The 14,868-nt window shown below is 35.9% G+C and overlaps 1 protein-coding gene across 4 annotated transcripts in view; it reads right to left on the minus strand.

Moving 5' to 3' along the window:
• Positions 1-12,926, minus strand: part of LOC115963765 (putative receptor-like protein kinase At4g00960) — a 46,043-nt gene extending 33,117 nt beyond the window's left edge. Inside the window, exons 1-8 of one of the 4 annotated variants that reach the window (XM_031082917.1) lie at positions 11,916-12,926; positions 11,415-11,537; positions 10,817-10,944; positions 10,419-10,635; positions 10,059-10,296; positions 9,780-9,930; positions 9,294-9,350; positions 9,040-9,132 (exon numbers count right to left, since the gene is read on the minus strand). In XM_031082917.1, the coding sequence (XP_030938777.1) occupies positions 9,130-9,132; positions 9,294-9,350; positions 9,780-9,930; positions 10,059-10,296; positions 10,419-10,635; positions 10,817-10,944; positions 11,415-11,537; positions 11,916-12,690 (1,692 nt within the window). In that variant the 5' untranslated portion in view covers positions 12,691-12,926 and the 3' untranslated portion in view covers positions 9,040-9,129. Of the gene's footprint in view, positions 1-8,870; positions 9,351-9,779; positions 9,931-10,058; positions 10,297-10,418; positions 10,636-10,816; positions 10,945-11,414; positions 11,538-11,915 lie in introns of those variants that run through there. The other 3 variants (XM_031082914.1, XM_031082916.1, XM_031082915.1) reach the window with 3 other exon arrangements.
• Positions 12,927-14,868: the final 1,942 nt, after the last annotated feature.

The following is a 14,868-nucleotide window of genomic DNA, read 5'->3' on the forward strand; positions in this document are numbered from 1 at the left end:
TAGGGTGATAAAGTGTAATTCTCCATTTTCTTTATACAAACCTCATGGGAGGGAGGTCTTATTTTGTCCAAAAGTTTTAGTATGATCCCTTTAGAAAGAATGGAATATCTTTTTCAAAGATCAAGTATGGACTTATATTTTGTATTTATATAAACTTTGAAGGAGGAGTGTCATTTCGTACAATGTTTAGTGGCACTTTTATTAAGTGAAATTTCAGAGAAGATTAATGTAATTTACCCCAAAATAAAAGTACAAATGGAAGAACATAAAGGATAGAGATTAGAAAGAGATTGAAGGTGGTTATTTGAGATTTCTAACTTGTAGATTTGAGAATTGAAAGTTGAGAAAGATGAAGTATTTTTGTACGTATGAATTTGTTTGATTGGGAAAAAAAAATAAAAAGGAGATTTTCATTTCAAAGAAATGGATAATCTTTTTTTTTTTTTTTTCATTTTTCGGTGAAAGGGAACATAATTAAAAGAAATACTAAAATGCAAAATGCACCTTCTAAGTTTGAGTGAAATTCATTTCAGTCTTCTAATTTTACTTTCTTTCAATTGAATCCTATAAATTTCAAAGTTATTCAATTCAAGCCTTTTATTCAATTTCATAAAATAGAAATAAAAAAAATCTATTAAGTATGCAATTAACTAATGAAAAAAATATTTTTTGAAAAAAAAATATTCTTACATAAAAAAAATTTATAATATATTTTTACTAATTTTATATATTTTTTCATGTGAAAATAATTTTTTTTAGGGAAAATTTTTTAACTAAATTTGATAGAAAGACTGAATTGAATAAATTTAAAACTTGAATGACTCAAATGAATGAAAATAAAATTAGGACTTAAATGTATTTCAGTCAAACTTAAAAGATGTAATTTACATTTTAGCCTAAAACAAATTAAACAGTACAAAATCTAAGATAGATAACACCCATCAACTAAAGTTGAGTCAAAATATAAGGAGGATTAGAGTACAACACGAAAATCTAGAGCATTGAACCTTCTAAAATACCACTAAAACATGTTGATAGTAAATTTCCCAGAGACAAAATTTCAATGATCAGTTGTATTTGGCAAAGACATCAAGTGACTTCTTGATCATCCAATGCACCGTTGGAAAATTTGTTATTGCAGAAGGGAATTTTGTTACTTACTCAGTTCCAGTGACACACAACCTTTGGTTTGTCCATACTACTCAAAGTTGTTTTTTGTGTCTACAGGTTAGATTTCAGCAAGAAAATGTTAGAAAAGGTGGAATCTTTGAAGGACCAAGTTGTGTTTTTGGGCGGAAATCAATCGATATCATTGTCCAGTCATGATTTTTCAGAGTGCAAATTAAATTCAATTTATTTCACTGACAATCGATGGTCTGAGATGGACATGGACTACTTCTTTGGTGGCCACAATTTTGGATCGTTCAATTTAGATGATGAAGGGATTAAGCCATTTTAGCAGTAGAAAATTTTATTTTATTTTTTTTGCCGACGCACTGATTTGCTTTTCACATTGTGTGAACCACACCTGCTCTGCTTGGATTTCCACGCACTGAGCCTAGTCATTTTCAAAGGTGGGACATGGAAATGATGCTGATCCTTCCCTTATTTATTGTATCCTTCAGTTGTATAAGCACTGAGCCTAGTCATTTTCCACGCACTGAGCCTAGTCATTTTGTGAACCACACTTGGTCTGCTTGGATTTCCACGCACTGAGCCTAGTCATTTTCAAAGGTGGGACATGGAAAGGTGGAATTTTTGAAGGATCAAGTTGTGTTTTTGGGCGGAAATCAATCATTGTCATTGTCCATTCATGATTTTTCAGAGTGCAAATCAAATTCAATTTATTTCATGGGCAATTGTTGGTCTGAGATGGACATGGACTACCTGTTTGGTGGCCACAATTTTTAATTGTTCAATTTAGATGATGAAGGGATTAAGCCATTTTAGCTATACTTTTCTTGCCAAAATGTCCGCGCATTCATTTCCTTTCCACATTTTGTGAACCACGCTCTGCTTGGATTTCCACACACTGAGACTTGTCATTTTTCACAGGTGGGACATGAGTTAGACCTCTTTTTGCAGAGCCAAAAAACCACAACACATACCTACTTCTACCCTTGGTGAATTGAACTTTATTTTTACTAGGTAACAATCAATGCCATTGGGGAATTTCCCATAGATGTTGGCCGAAAATTTTGATAGATGCTGATCCTTCCCTTATTTATTGTATCCTTCAATTGGACAAGGTTGTGATTTGTGAATTTTAGCTGAAAAGGTTGTCTGAGTACTATCTTGGCACTCTCTCTGTTAGAAATATATTAGATATATTAGCCAAATGTAATAGGTCCAAGCCCACTCCTGCTTGTACTAGTAATCTAGGATTTAGTTTCCTATATATACTCATGTTAGGGTTCATTGTAACACAGATTTTGTACTACACTCTTATACAAAAAAGATATAGCCCTTAAGAGATTCCTCCGTGGATGTAGGCCGACAAAGCTAAACCACGTAACTCTCGTGTTCTCAATATTCCTATTTTATACTTCCCCTTCCGCATCCACTCTAACATATACAACATGGTATAACACATCACGCTACTAATACTATATTTATCGTGGTACTAGAGCCAAATTTCGTTCTTGGCATCAAACAAACATCTCTACACAGTAAAGAAGATTCATACATGCATAACACAGATTCACAGTGCCCCTGCTTAACTTCAGATCTAGACTCCACGGCATCATGCAGTCGCCATGGCTTACTACTGTATCAAGATCCTCAAGCCCAAGCAATTTGTGCCTCCCCCTATCATATCTATGCAAATCAAGGCTTCCCCTAATGAAACCAACACCACAAACGTGCCCACAACCTCCTGTAACCAAAGCCCAAGAACTTGGCCTCCATCGGCAACCGCACACACCACCACGCGCAAACAATGGCTCTAGCTCCTCCTCCCACGCGCCGCTAAAATTCTCGAGTCCCAAATAGGATTATGGTTACACGCGCCGCTTTATCAACCTCATAGCTCGCCGAACTGCAAAACCCGAGAAGTCCAGCCACCACTCTCGCCAACATGCACCGCCTGGGTTTCTAGGATAAATGAATGAGAATAAAACACATTGTGTTTTCATAATTGCAAATGTGAGTTTAAAGATAAAACACAATGTTGTGTCACACTGTATGTAACAACCAGTAAGTATGAATTTATTTTTCAAGAACTTTCTATTGCGGAAATTAAACCTGCGACCTCCATTTCCCAAACCCTTAGAAATGAGCCCATGACCACTAGGCTAACTACTCCAGTAGTCACAACTACCCATTTCTTTTACAAGGGTAGGAGATACAATATATAAGCATGACATTAACAAAATCGAGTTATAAGTGAAACTCGACATTAGCAATGTCAAGTTAATGTCGAGTTCTATGAATATTTTGCCACTTAAATTTTTTTGAAAATTTAAGTGAAACTCGACATTAGCAATATCGAATTAATGTCGAGTTCTACTTAAAAATATATATAAAACTTGATTTTGAAGATATCAAGTTTTTCACCAAACTCAATTTTGTTGAAATCGAGTTCCAATTAAAACAAGAGCATTTTACTAAATAATTTCAAAACATAAGCATTTTGCTACATAATTTTCAAATTAGGGGTAAATACCATTATTCCCCTTCATTTTGTTGAACATATAGTTTTGATTAAGATATCAAAAAAATTAAAATAAAATGGTTAGCTCTAAAATATTTGCTCATAAAAATTTTTCTTTTTATATAGGACTTGCATGGTTGACCTATTACGGAGAGCTACCATTATATTGGTCTCTTTTGCACTTTTGCTTTTATTTATTATTTATTTTTATAATTTGATAGTTGAGGGTAGTTTGATTTAAACCTTATGACTTCGGGTGGTGTTAATTGAACTAAAAAACTCCTATCATTTTAGTCTTACCTTTACTAAATAGCAAAAATTATCACATATATTCAATATATGCATTATAGTTCTCATATCAGATTGGTTCATAATCATGGAGATAAATAATTAAATACTAGTTTATCAAAATTTTAGGGAAGCCAAGTCTTACTTCACCTACTTCAACTTTACACCACTAGGACTTTTCTATAAACTTAAAAAATGGTATGTGTACTCATGCTCTCACGTATGTAGAAGCCATGCTAGTCTTGCGTCATCCCCTTGGAAAAGTCTTGTGACCTCCTGGTGTGGTGAGGCCAGTCTTGTTAACCTCTCTCAGAGGTAGGGAGAGTGGGTATTCTAGCCTAATGGCGAACAAGCTGGAAGCTCTATGGAGTAAGCTAACTTTTACAGAAGAAGAAGGCGAAGATATTGAACTAGGAACAAATGGTACGAAGGCGGTGAGGGAGATCGGAAGAAGCTGAGTGGTTATGAAGATTCTAACTCATTGCACCATCATGTTGGAAGCTCTAAGGAAGAACATGAAAATGGTGTGGAAACCAAACAAGGGACTACAGATCTCTGAAATCAAAGAAGACATGTTCTTAGTGGAATTTGGCTATGGAAGAGATAAAAAAAGGACAATGGAGATGTGCCTTTGGAGCTACGAGAAGCAACTTATACTCCTACAGGACTTTGAAGGTGAGCTAGTTCCAAAGGAGATAGTCTTGAAATGGACCCCGCTTTAGGTTCAAATCTATAACCTCCCCCTAAAGAGCATGACACGAGAATCAGGCATAGAGATTGAAGCGAAGATTGGAATGGTGCTAGGCATTGATGTGCCTGAAAAAGGAGTACAGTGGGGAAAATTTCTAAGAGTGAGAATACATTTCGATGCTACAAAAAAGCTGGTCAGGGGAAAAAGAGTCACGATTGAAGGTGGAGAGAGCAGATGGATTTTCTTCAAATATGAGCAGCTTCCCAACTCCTACTACCAGTGTGGGATGCTGAACCATGGAGAAAATGACTGTTTAGAAAAGATGAGTACGGGGAATAGAGATAGAGAAGATTGTATGCAATATGGGACGTGACTCAGAGGAGAGCTAGGTAGACATGTGGGAAAAGATTAGGGAAAAATGGAAGAAGTAAATAGACCAAAAGTTAGTTCGAGTCGGGAGGAGACAGTGGCGAGAAAGCCAACACGAGAAAAGATCCAGCAAGATGAGAGGATGAGAGTAAGTGAGGATCACGTGGATGGGTAGGTTTCCTGTTAAGGGTTTGGTCCAAGCCACTGTCCAAAGGGAACAAGGGTGATGTGTCAAATGCTAGAAATTGATCATGGAAATGGAAAGGTCAACCTACTACAAGAAAAAGATGAAGATGGATTAGACATAAGAAGGAAGGACTCCCTGACAAACATCCTACCCATAGCAGACCTAAAGGGAGACATGCAATGGGAGAGAACGAAGACCGAGGTGGGAGCTAGTAAACCTATAGAAAAGATAAGATACACGAAAGCTAGTAGAGAAATGGGCTTAGAGGTAAAAGAAAACATGTCATGGGCCGATGACAACTCGAGCCCGCTAGCAATGAGTTTCAACCAAGAAAACGGGTGGGTTGCTGAGACTCTGGGCCCCAAAAGTGGGCATTGGAAAAGGTTAGCTAGAAAATCCAACAAGCCAAGCCCAATTAAAAAAGTTAGCGCAGAAAAAACAAAAAGAATTGGCCCTGTCCCATCTGCAGGAATTAGATCCTAACACACCAAACACCAAATGAAAGAAGGGGAAAGGTCAGATAAGGGAAAGTCTAAATGAAGATAAAACTAAGGTTGGCAGTGAGGTGGTGGCTACGGTGCAGCACTGTTGAAACCAATGAGCATTTTAGCATGGAATTTTCGTGGGTTGGGGACTCCTCCGATAGTTCGAACACTCACCAAGGAGGTGAAAGGAAAAAACCCCATTTTGGTGTTCTTGGTAGAAACAAAGGCAAACACTGATAGAATGAAAGGCTTTCAACACAAATTAGGCTTTACTCAAGGGAATATAGTCCCTAGAAATGGTGAGAGTGGAGGCCTAGCGAAGCTTTGGAGGGAAGAAGTAGATGTACATTTCAAGAGCTGCTCGCACTCTTACATCAACGTGGTAGTCCATGGCGAAGGGAAAGGCGGTCTGTGGAGGACCACTAGCTTCTACAGTCACCCCAACACGAGCAAAAGGTAAAGTTCCTGGCAATTAATTGAATCCCTCAATGCCCAATGCAAGATAACATGGTTGGTTTATGGGGATTTCAATGAAATTATGCACCCAGATGAGAAGATAGGATGGAAAGAAAGAGACATTGATTAGATGGAGGAATGTAAGCATGTGGCCTCGGTGTTGGATGTCTATGAAAAGGAGGACAAAAGCTTAACAGGGAGTAAACCTCGCTTTTTTCAGCAAGAATATGAAAGAAGAAATTCAAAATTTTGTGAAGGATACCTTTGGATCCCAAATTGTAAAACAACATGAAAAGTACCTGGCCTTACCCCCAATGTTAGGCAGAGGCAAGAAAAAGGCCTTCAATCGTGGAAAAATTTGTGCAAACCAAAGGCAAAAGGGGCTATGGGATTTAGGGACCTGAAAGCCTTTAACCTCGCCCTCCTAGCCAAGCAAGGATGGAGGATACAACAAAGCCCCAACTCCCTAATCCATAGAGTACTTAAAGCAAAATACTTCATGAACTCCTCCTTCATGGAAGCTCAGGTGGGAAAAAATCCTTCCTATATATGGAGAAGTATTTTGGCTGCCAAACCAGTGATTAAGGAGGGGGCAAGGTGGGTTGTTGGTGATGGGAGAAGCATTAAAATCTGGAAGGAGAAATAGATCCCTCAATGGGAAGTGGAGTGAAAGTTGCAAGCCTTATTGTGCAGGAAAGGGCTGAGTGGGATGTCACCTTAATGAGATGCACTTTCCTCCCCAACAAAGCTGAGGCTATCCTAAGCATCCTAATCAGCCCCATGAACCCATTGGACTCCCAAATCTGGGTGAAGTCCCCAAATGGCATATTCATTGTCAAGAGTGCATACAGAATAGCATCTGAATATCTCGTTGACACTAAGGGAAGAGAGGAAAGCCCAGGTTGCTCCAACAACTCCAAAATGACAGCGATATGGAAGGTCATATGAAACTTACAGTGTCCAAACAAAGTTAAGCACTTTATGTGGAGAACCTGTAAAAATGTACTCCCCAAGAAGCAGTGTCTGCTACACTGAAAGGTCTTAACAAAGGACAAGTGTGACTTTTGTAGTGATAGTGAATCATCTGGCCACATCTTGTGGGGATGCATGATTGCAAAGGAAACTTGGAATGAAACAAAATTCAGGATTGACAACCTAATTCAACCCTCCAAAGGAATTTCTAGACATGGTCTGGCTGCTAAAGGAGGCGCAGGGGGAAAAGAATTGGAACGATTTTGCTATCACGGCATAGAGCTTGTGGAACAACAGAAACTCAACTCGTTATAGGGGAGTTTGCAAACAGTGGAAAACCATTGCATGGGAGGCTAACAAATATGAGGACGAAGTGTGTGCCTCTATACCAATCCACTATAAAGGAACCCCACCTGGTCCTATGATCAAGCACTGGGCCCCTCCTCCTCAAGGCAAGTACAAGGTCAATATAGATGCTGTTATGTTCAAAGAACAGAGCTGTTGTGGAATTGGGGTGGTTATTAGAAATGACCAGAGGCAGCTGATGGGCGCAATGTGCAGGAATGTAGATTTCCTGTTGGGGGTCCTAGAAGTAGAAGCTAAAGTAGCTGAAGCAGGAATTCTCTTGGCTTGGGACCTGGGGCTAAAGGACATAGTTGTGGAAGGGGACTCCCAACTAGTTATACAAGCCTTAAATAGTTCCAACCCTCCTGCCCTTCCCATTCTAAAGATTGTTGAAAGCTTGAAGCGATGTTTGCTGAATTTCAACTCCTAGAAGGCTGAGCATACCAGAAGAAACATCAATGTAGCTGCTCACTTTGTAGCTAGGAATGCAAAGAATGTAACTGATAGTATAATATGGGTTGAGGATAGTCCTCCCTCAATTGAACTCCAGATTTTGAATGATGTAATCTCATTGGACTCTAGTCCATATTAATGAAATCTAGTTAATGTTTTACAATAAATAAATAAAAATAAAAAAAAATGGTAGTCAACGTACAGGTGTACTGGTCTTAGTGGACTCCCATCCCATTCAACACATACGGCACATGGAATGGCATCTAAATGGAGTAATATTAGAGGTATGCAATCTTTTCCACAATTTTATTTTTATTTTTTGCAAATTGTTATTGTTATTGATTTTATTTTATTGTATTTTTCTTGTTAACTGAAGACGACAAAGTTATTGATTTTTAAGTAGGCTCACAATAACCTCTCTCTTTTTTATTGTTTATCATTAATAGTTTGTTACTTCAATTATTTTGAAAATTTTATAAAAAAATAAAAATGATTTCATTAGAATTATTTCATCTAAGGAAGGCAACAAAATACAATAAAATATGGGACAAGAAATAAAAAATTGAAAAGTACTCCACTTTTTTTCGCCTTTCTTTTGTTTTCCCTCATGTTGCCACATTTTAAATCTTATGCAAAATCAATGTTCCAACATTACCATTTTTTTTTTTTTTAGAATCACCATAATTACTAACTTTGAATTTCAATCCAGTAATACGGAATCATGAAAAAATGCCACTACCATCCTATATAAGTAAAATATTACAAGACATCACATGACAATATCTTTAACATTATAACATACATAAAATTAATTTTATACCAAATCCTTTTTTTTTATAATTCAATTTTATATCATATGATTCAAATAGAAAAATTGAAATTGGAGAGAGTAAGATTGGCAAATCATAATGTGGCTTTCTGTTTTCTTGAAAAGAAAACAGAAAGCCAATTTTCTTTTGGGTCACTAAATAGTTCGGGTTTTGAAAAGAATGCTACCGTTGTTAATGTATCATCAATAACTCATATATTGTTATATTGTGTATTCTTCAATTAAAATAAATAAATAAGGACAATAGTAGTATTACACTTCAAATTCATTAAACATTAGCGAGGAGATAGCTCTGTGATTGACACCTCATTTATCGAAGCTTGGACAGAGCTACTTTTAGATTGATTTGACTCTGTCACCCTTGAATCATGCTCCCATTGCAAGCAAACGTTTGATTCAGTATCACTGTTCATAAAAAATGCAGGTTTCGAAGGTATTGATAGGGTAATAGAGTAGCTATTAAGCATGAGAACAACAGATGCCATAGTTGGTCTATGAGCTACATTTTCTTGAACACATAATAATCCAATCTGAATACATCTCATTATTTCAATTGTCGAACCTACCTTCAACGTGGGATCTACAAGATTTGAAACTATACCTTGTTTCCAATTTTTCCATGCCTGCAAGGTAATTTAAACTGACTTATTTAGTATTCAAGAAAACATTATTTTATTGTGTTTTAAAAAGAAATATATTTGGGCAACGCAACTTGATGTATTTCTTCATTTCCTTTAACCTCCTCATCCTTCATTTGTGCTAGATTCCTATGTATTTGGTATAAAGCCAACTAGCTACACAAGCTACATCAATAACTTGTAACTTTATGGACAATATTAGTGCCATAGTAATAGGTACAGTAGAATACTTGATACTCCACATCCTAAAGATAAAAGGGTATTGTTTCAATTTATTTTTTCCACTCCCGTTGTGCCATTTAATCCCCTCACCCCCCACCCCACCACATGGTGGTATTTGAACATGCAGTCCGACCTACCACTCTATACTTATGGGGTGTATGTGCCATTAGACCTAAAAATAAAAATACTTACATAGCTTAGAAGGTCCTCAATATTCTCTCCATTGCGGAAGGAGCTATTCTTTCGTCCACTTATTATCTCTAACACTAGCACACCAAAACTATAGACATCAGACTTTACTGAGAATTGTCCATGCATTGCATACTCTGGAGACATATATCCACTGCACATTCACAATTATTTTCAAAAATACTTATTAGCCTTTCATGTTGTATCTTTTTGTACAACGTTAACATAAAGTATACCTAGGTAAGATACTAGATTGTCAAGAAAAAAAAGATTGATACTTACTAGGTCCCCACAATTCTACGGGTATTGCCTTCGCTTTGATTAAGTTCAAACAATCTTGCCATACCAAAATCTGAAATTTTTGGATTCATTTCAAAATCTAATAGGATATTGCTTGCTTTGAGATCCCGATGAATAATACGAAATCGAGAGTCTTCATGAAGGTAGAGAAGACCTCGTGCAATGCCTCCTATGATTTTGTAGCGTCTTGCCCAATCTAGTAGGACACTCTTGATTGGATCTACATAGTCAATCAAATATATTATATTGGACTAAAATGTGAAGGAAATCTATCCACAAAAGACATGTAATCAAAATAAATTACAATGAATATAATTTATAAAGGTAGAAGTAAAATCATACCAAAAATGAAGTTATCAAGACTTCCATTGGGCACAAACTCATAAATTAGAAGCCTTTCAATTCCTTCCATGCAAAATCCTAGGAGTCTAACTAAATTTCGGTGTTGAAGCTTGGCCACTAACAAAACTTCATTCTTAAATTCAAGATCTCCTTGACTAGAATTTTTTGAAAGCCTTTTCACAGCAATAACTTGTCCATCGGAGAGTTTACCCTGAAACCGTATTAGATTAGAACATATTTAACCCTTTGGACTTAATATGTGCATCCTGACTACAAACTTTGCCAATTTGGGGTGGGGGTAGGAGGGAAAGTGTTTTAATCAATACCCTACTTCAATCATGAGCAGGTCCTACCCATTAAATTATCCTTTTTAAGGCTATTGATAATGTTAGGTTTACCTTGTAAACAACACCAAATCCACCTTGTCCAAGCTTATTTGCATCAGAAAAGTCATTTGTTGCAACGTTAATAGTGCCAAAGCCTAACTGCAAAGATTCCACACTTCCAATCTCATCCACAGATTCACCTGAACAAGACGTTAGTGCATTATTTAAAACCAACACAATTTAAAATATGCGCATGCAACAGCAATGACCTCTAAAAACTAATTATTTATCAAAACCTTCTAGATAGGAAACTCATATCTATTAGTATATAATAAATTTTTGTTTGCTTTAGTGCAAGTCAATTTATCAACGGAACACATTAATTATTATAATTTGTAGTAGCTAAGTATCATTTTATGAAAAATAATAAATAAATAAATAATCCCCAAAGTATGTCGTGTTTTATGTTAATACTTGTTGGGAAATTTGTCCTCATAGGCTCATAATATAGGTGGAATTTTTTACTCCCACAAATATCACACATACCTGAGAATTTTCGGAAGCACATCTATGTAACCAAGCACATAATTTCTGACATTTTTTGTTATTATCTTTGCAATAATTCAAATTTTGGGATAACAAAAAGAAATAAACGAATTATTTTACTTACTTTGTGGTTTCTCCCTTGGTTTCCTGACTCTTAAGTAGATGCAGAAGGAGATTATACTTAGTACCACAAAAGAAATAATGGGTATAACTATGATGACTGTTTGAGATTTGTTACTCTCCTTTCCTGCAAAACCAGAAATATGTTTACATAAAAAAATCTGACAGATGTATGTTAAAAGATTCAAATGGATACATGGAAAGAGTAACAAAATTAAAATTAGTTTCGAAACTTGAGAACTTATAGGGAAAGTAACAAGGACCCCTTTATAAAAAGTTGTAAGCTTTTAACCTTGTTAAATTACCGATTGTCCTTTAAGTTATAGGAAATTGTGAGTTTAATCACTTAAATATTAATTCTAACAGACATTATTTGCTCCTATAAAGCTTTTTAAAGTCTTTTTTTTTTTTTTTTTTCTTTAATCTACATTCAGCAAAGCAAATAAGTATTCACCAAAAGGTTGCATCCAAATGGATTACATTTTAAGCTTAATGGCATTGGTACCTTTTGCAGCAGGGGTGTTGTTTGATGCATTATCAGCTGTGGCGTCATAGAAGAGAGCAACGTCAAACCATAAATTACAGCTGGGTTTGACAACTCTCCCACGTTGCTTCCCAGCACAAAAATTTCGTATATCTTCCATAGCCCCAAACAAGCAATCACTGCAATCTTGATCGGACAAATCAGGTGTGCACTGCACAAGTGAATATAGTTTTTGATTGTTTAGTGCTGTTGCATTTCCTGCCGCAAACTTACGAAGAGAACCGCCTGCAGCAGCTCGACTTCTTTGGCTATCCAACAAGTTCCTCAGGTCCTGACTGAACTGATCATAATTGCCTGATACGTTATTCCCGCTACAATTATAGACAGGAGGACTAATTTCCTTCTTGCCAAATATGTCACGGAATGAGTAGCGTAACATGCAATAGTCATACCATCCTATTGCTTCCTTCTGATTGAGACAACGCTGAGGGAGAAGATTTGTAGCGTTATTGAGGCAACTACGGCAAATATCTGGCTTGGCATCTCCTCTACAAAGTCCAAGTGAATATACTTTGTCAGGGCTTTTGCCATAAGAAAAATTGTAGAACCCATAGTCAATTTCTGTATTGGAGGAGAGGGAGGAGAAGACTTGTTTGAGGTTTGTATTGTAGGTACTGTTGCTTGTGTAGTTACCCTTGCCTAAACAGGAAGAGAGGAAGACTGGCTGAGCAACGGCTTGAGAAAGCAGTATGCAAATGGAAACGAGGAAGACAAGTCTTGAAGAAACCATTGACATGAGTTTAAGGCAAGACTTGGGTTAAGAAGCTTATCATTTAGGCTTTTAGAGAGAGGGGAGAACTAGTGGGCTGTGATACAGACTTTGAAGAACAGGAAGTCCATGATTTTTTTGAAACATTTCAACCACTTGTTCCTCGATACTTTTCTGCCAAACTAACTTGTCCAATTTTTCTATGTAATTATGAGTGCAAGACTGTAAGGGGATAAGAAGAATTGACCAACAGCGTAAAGTCCTTTTGGGAACGTTTATAATGAACAATATTCCTCAGCTAGATATAGCCTTTTTATTATTATTATTTGATTTGGTGTAGGGGATAATTTCTAGTAAAACTTTACATGTTTCTTTACATGACGATTGTACATGTTTTCTTTGCCCTAATAAAATAGTCAGTCTTTAATAAAATAAAAATTATAAGTTTATTAGAACTTTTGGGAATTCAGGTCTTGCTTGCACCACTTGGCACCTGCATTGCCACTTGACTTGGTGGGGACTGGCAAAAATAGTCAGTGAACAAGACAGGTTTATTGGGACCAGTGGACTCCCATCCCATTCAACACAGCCCATGGAACGTGATCTAAGAGAATCAACAAGATACAATAAATAATGGGAGCAAAAGAAGGGAGAAATAGTAAGTTAAGCATAACATTATCTAATTTAAAACATTGCGCGGAATTTCTAAAACTTTTCTAAAGTTGGATTTTGATTCACTCTTCATTTTAACGCTTTGATTTGTTTATTAAAATATTATTATATGTTCTAAATTTTAAATCTTGGGTAGTATTTTCTTTCTATGTATATTTTTCAAGATGATTTTATTTGTATAATTTAATATTTTCCAATTTTCTATGTTTAAATCCCTCTCTCCCAACTAGGGCTGTCCACAGGTTAGGTTATATCCCCCTCTCCCAACTAGGCTATCCACAGATTATGTTATCGAGTTTAGGCTCAACCCCTAGATCTGACCTGATTGGGAGGAACATTTCTCAACCCACCACTGATCAAAAAAGTTGATCGGATTAGATAGATCAAGGCCTCAAATGGTAGCAATCGATTTGGTTGGTGTCATAGATCTAAAAAACGACGACAATCCAGTAAGATAAAAATGAAAATCCGATGAAAACATCACCAGATCTAGTGAGATGTTGCTAGATTCAATATAAATTTAGCCGGATCTAGCTAAGATCTTGCTATAAATGGCTAATAGCTCACTAGATCGCCTAAAAAAGGGCCTCCTATTCAATTAGTTTGAGTTTTTCAGGTTTTAGGGGAGGAGATCCACAACCGACCCACCGACATCGGTTTGTGTAGAAAGAGACTCGCCGCCAATTGCCAGAGCAGTCAAGTAGGGGTGGCAGTCAACTCAGATCCAATCAGATTTTTCAGGTGGGTCAAGTCTATGGGTGAGCTGAACAACCCTTCCCCCAACTATAGTATTATAAAAAATAAGAAAAACAATAGGAAATGTCTCGAATTTTTTTAATATATTTTATAACTCATAAAAAAATCTATTAGGCATGATTCTATCATTTGTATCACAATAATAACAAAGTTTTAAAAGGACATGTGAATATATAAATCAATAACTACTTTATTTATAAAAAAATAAATAAAAATATGACTAACTACCTTATTTTTCTATATAGAGTAATGTAGAAGGAACAAATTTGCATACTCTACCAAAATTTAAAAGCTAATTGATAGTATTATCCTAAATACCTGATTCCTGAACGTTATATATGTAACAAATTTTGGACATTTTAAAAATTAAAAAAGAAATATATATATATATATATATAGAGAGAGAGAGAGAGAGAGACAGTAATATCTATATCTTGCCATATGCAATTAATAAAACTAAACTATTTATTATCTTTTCAATGCAAACCATTAAACTTTCAAAGCCCAACATTTTTTTCATATTAAAATAATATAAAATCCCTCATTACAAATATGATATGGTTATTTAATTATAATATTTATAATTATACAAAGATTACAAGTTAGTTTCTAATGAAAACAAAAACCTTAGTATCCAAGTTGCTAGTTTTTTATGTGAAATTCTTGTAACAAATAGAGTTGGGCGGGTTGGAGTTCGACTTATTTGGTCTTTAATGCGTCAGCTCAATCCATTATAACTTGCATTTTTTTTTATTTTTTGCATTAGAAAAAACAAAG

This window comes from Quercus lobata, chromosome 10, assembly GCF_001633185.2.
Source record: "Quercus lobata isolate SW786 chromosome 10, ValleyOak3.0 Primary Assembly, whole genome shotgun sequence".
Lineage (NCBI taxonomy): Eukaryota > Viridiplantae > Streptophyta > Magnoliopsida > Fagales > Fagaceae > Quercus > Quercus lobata.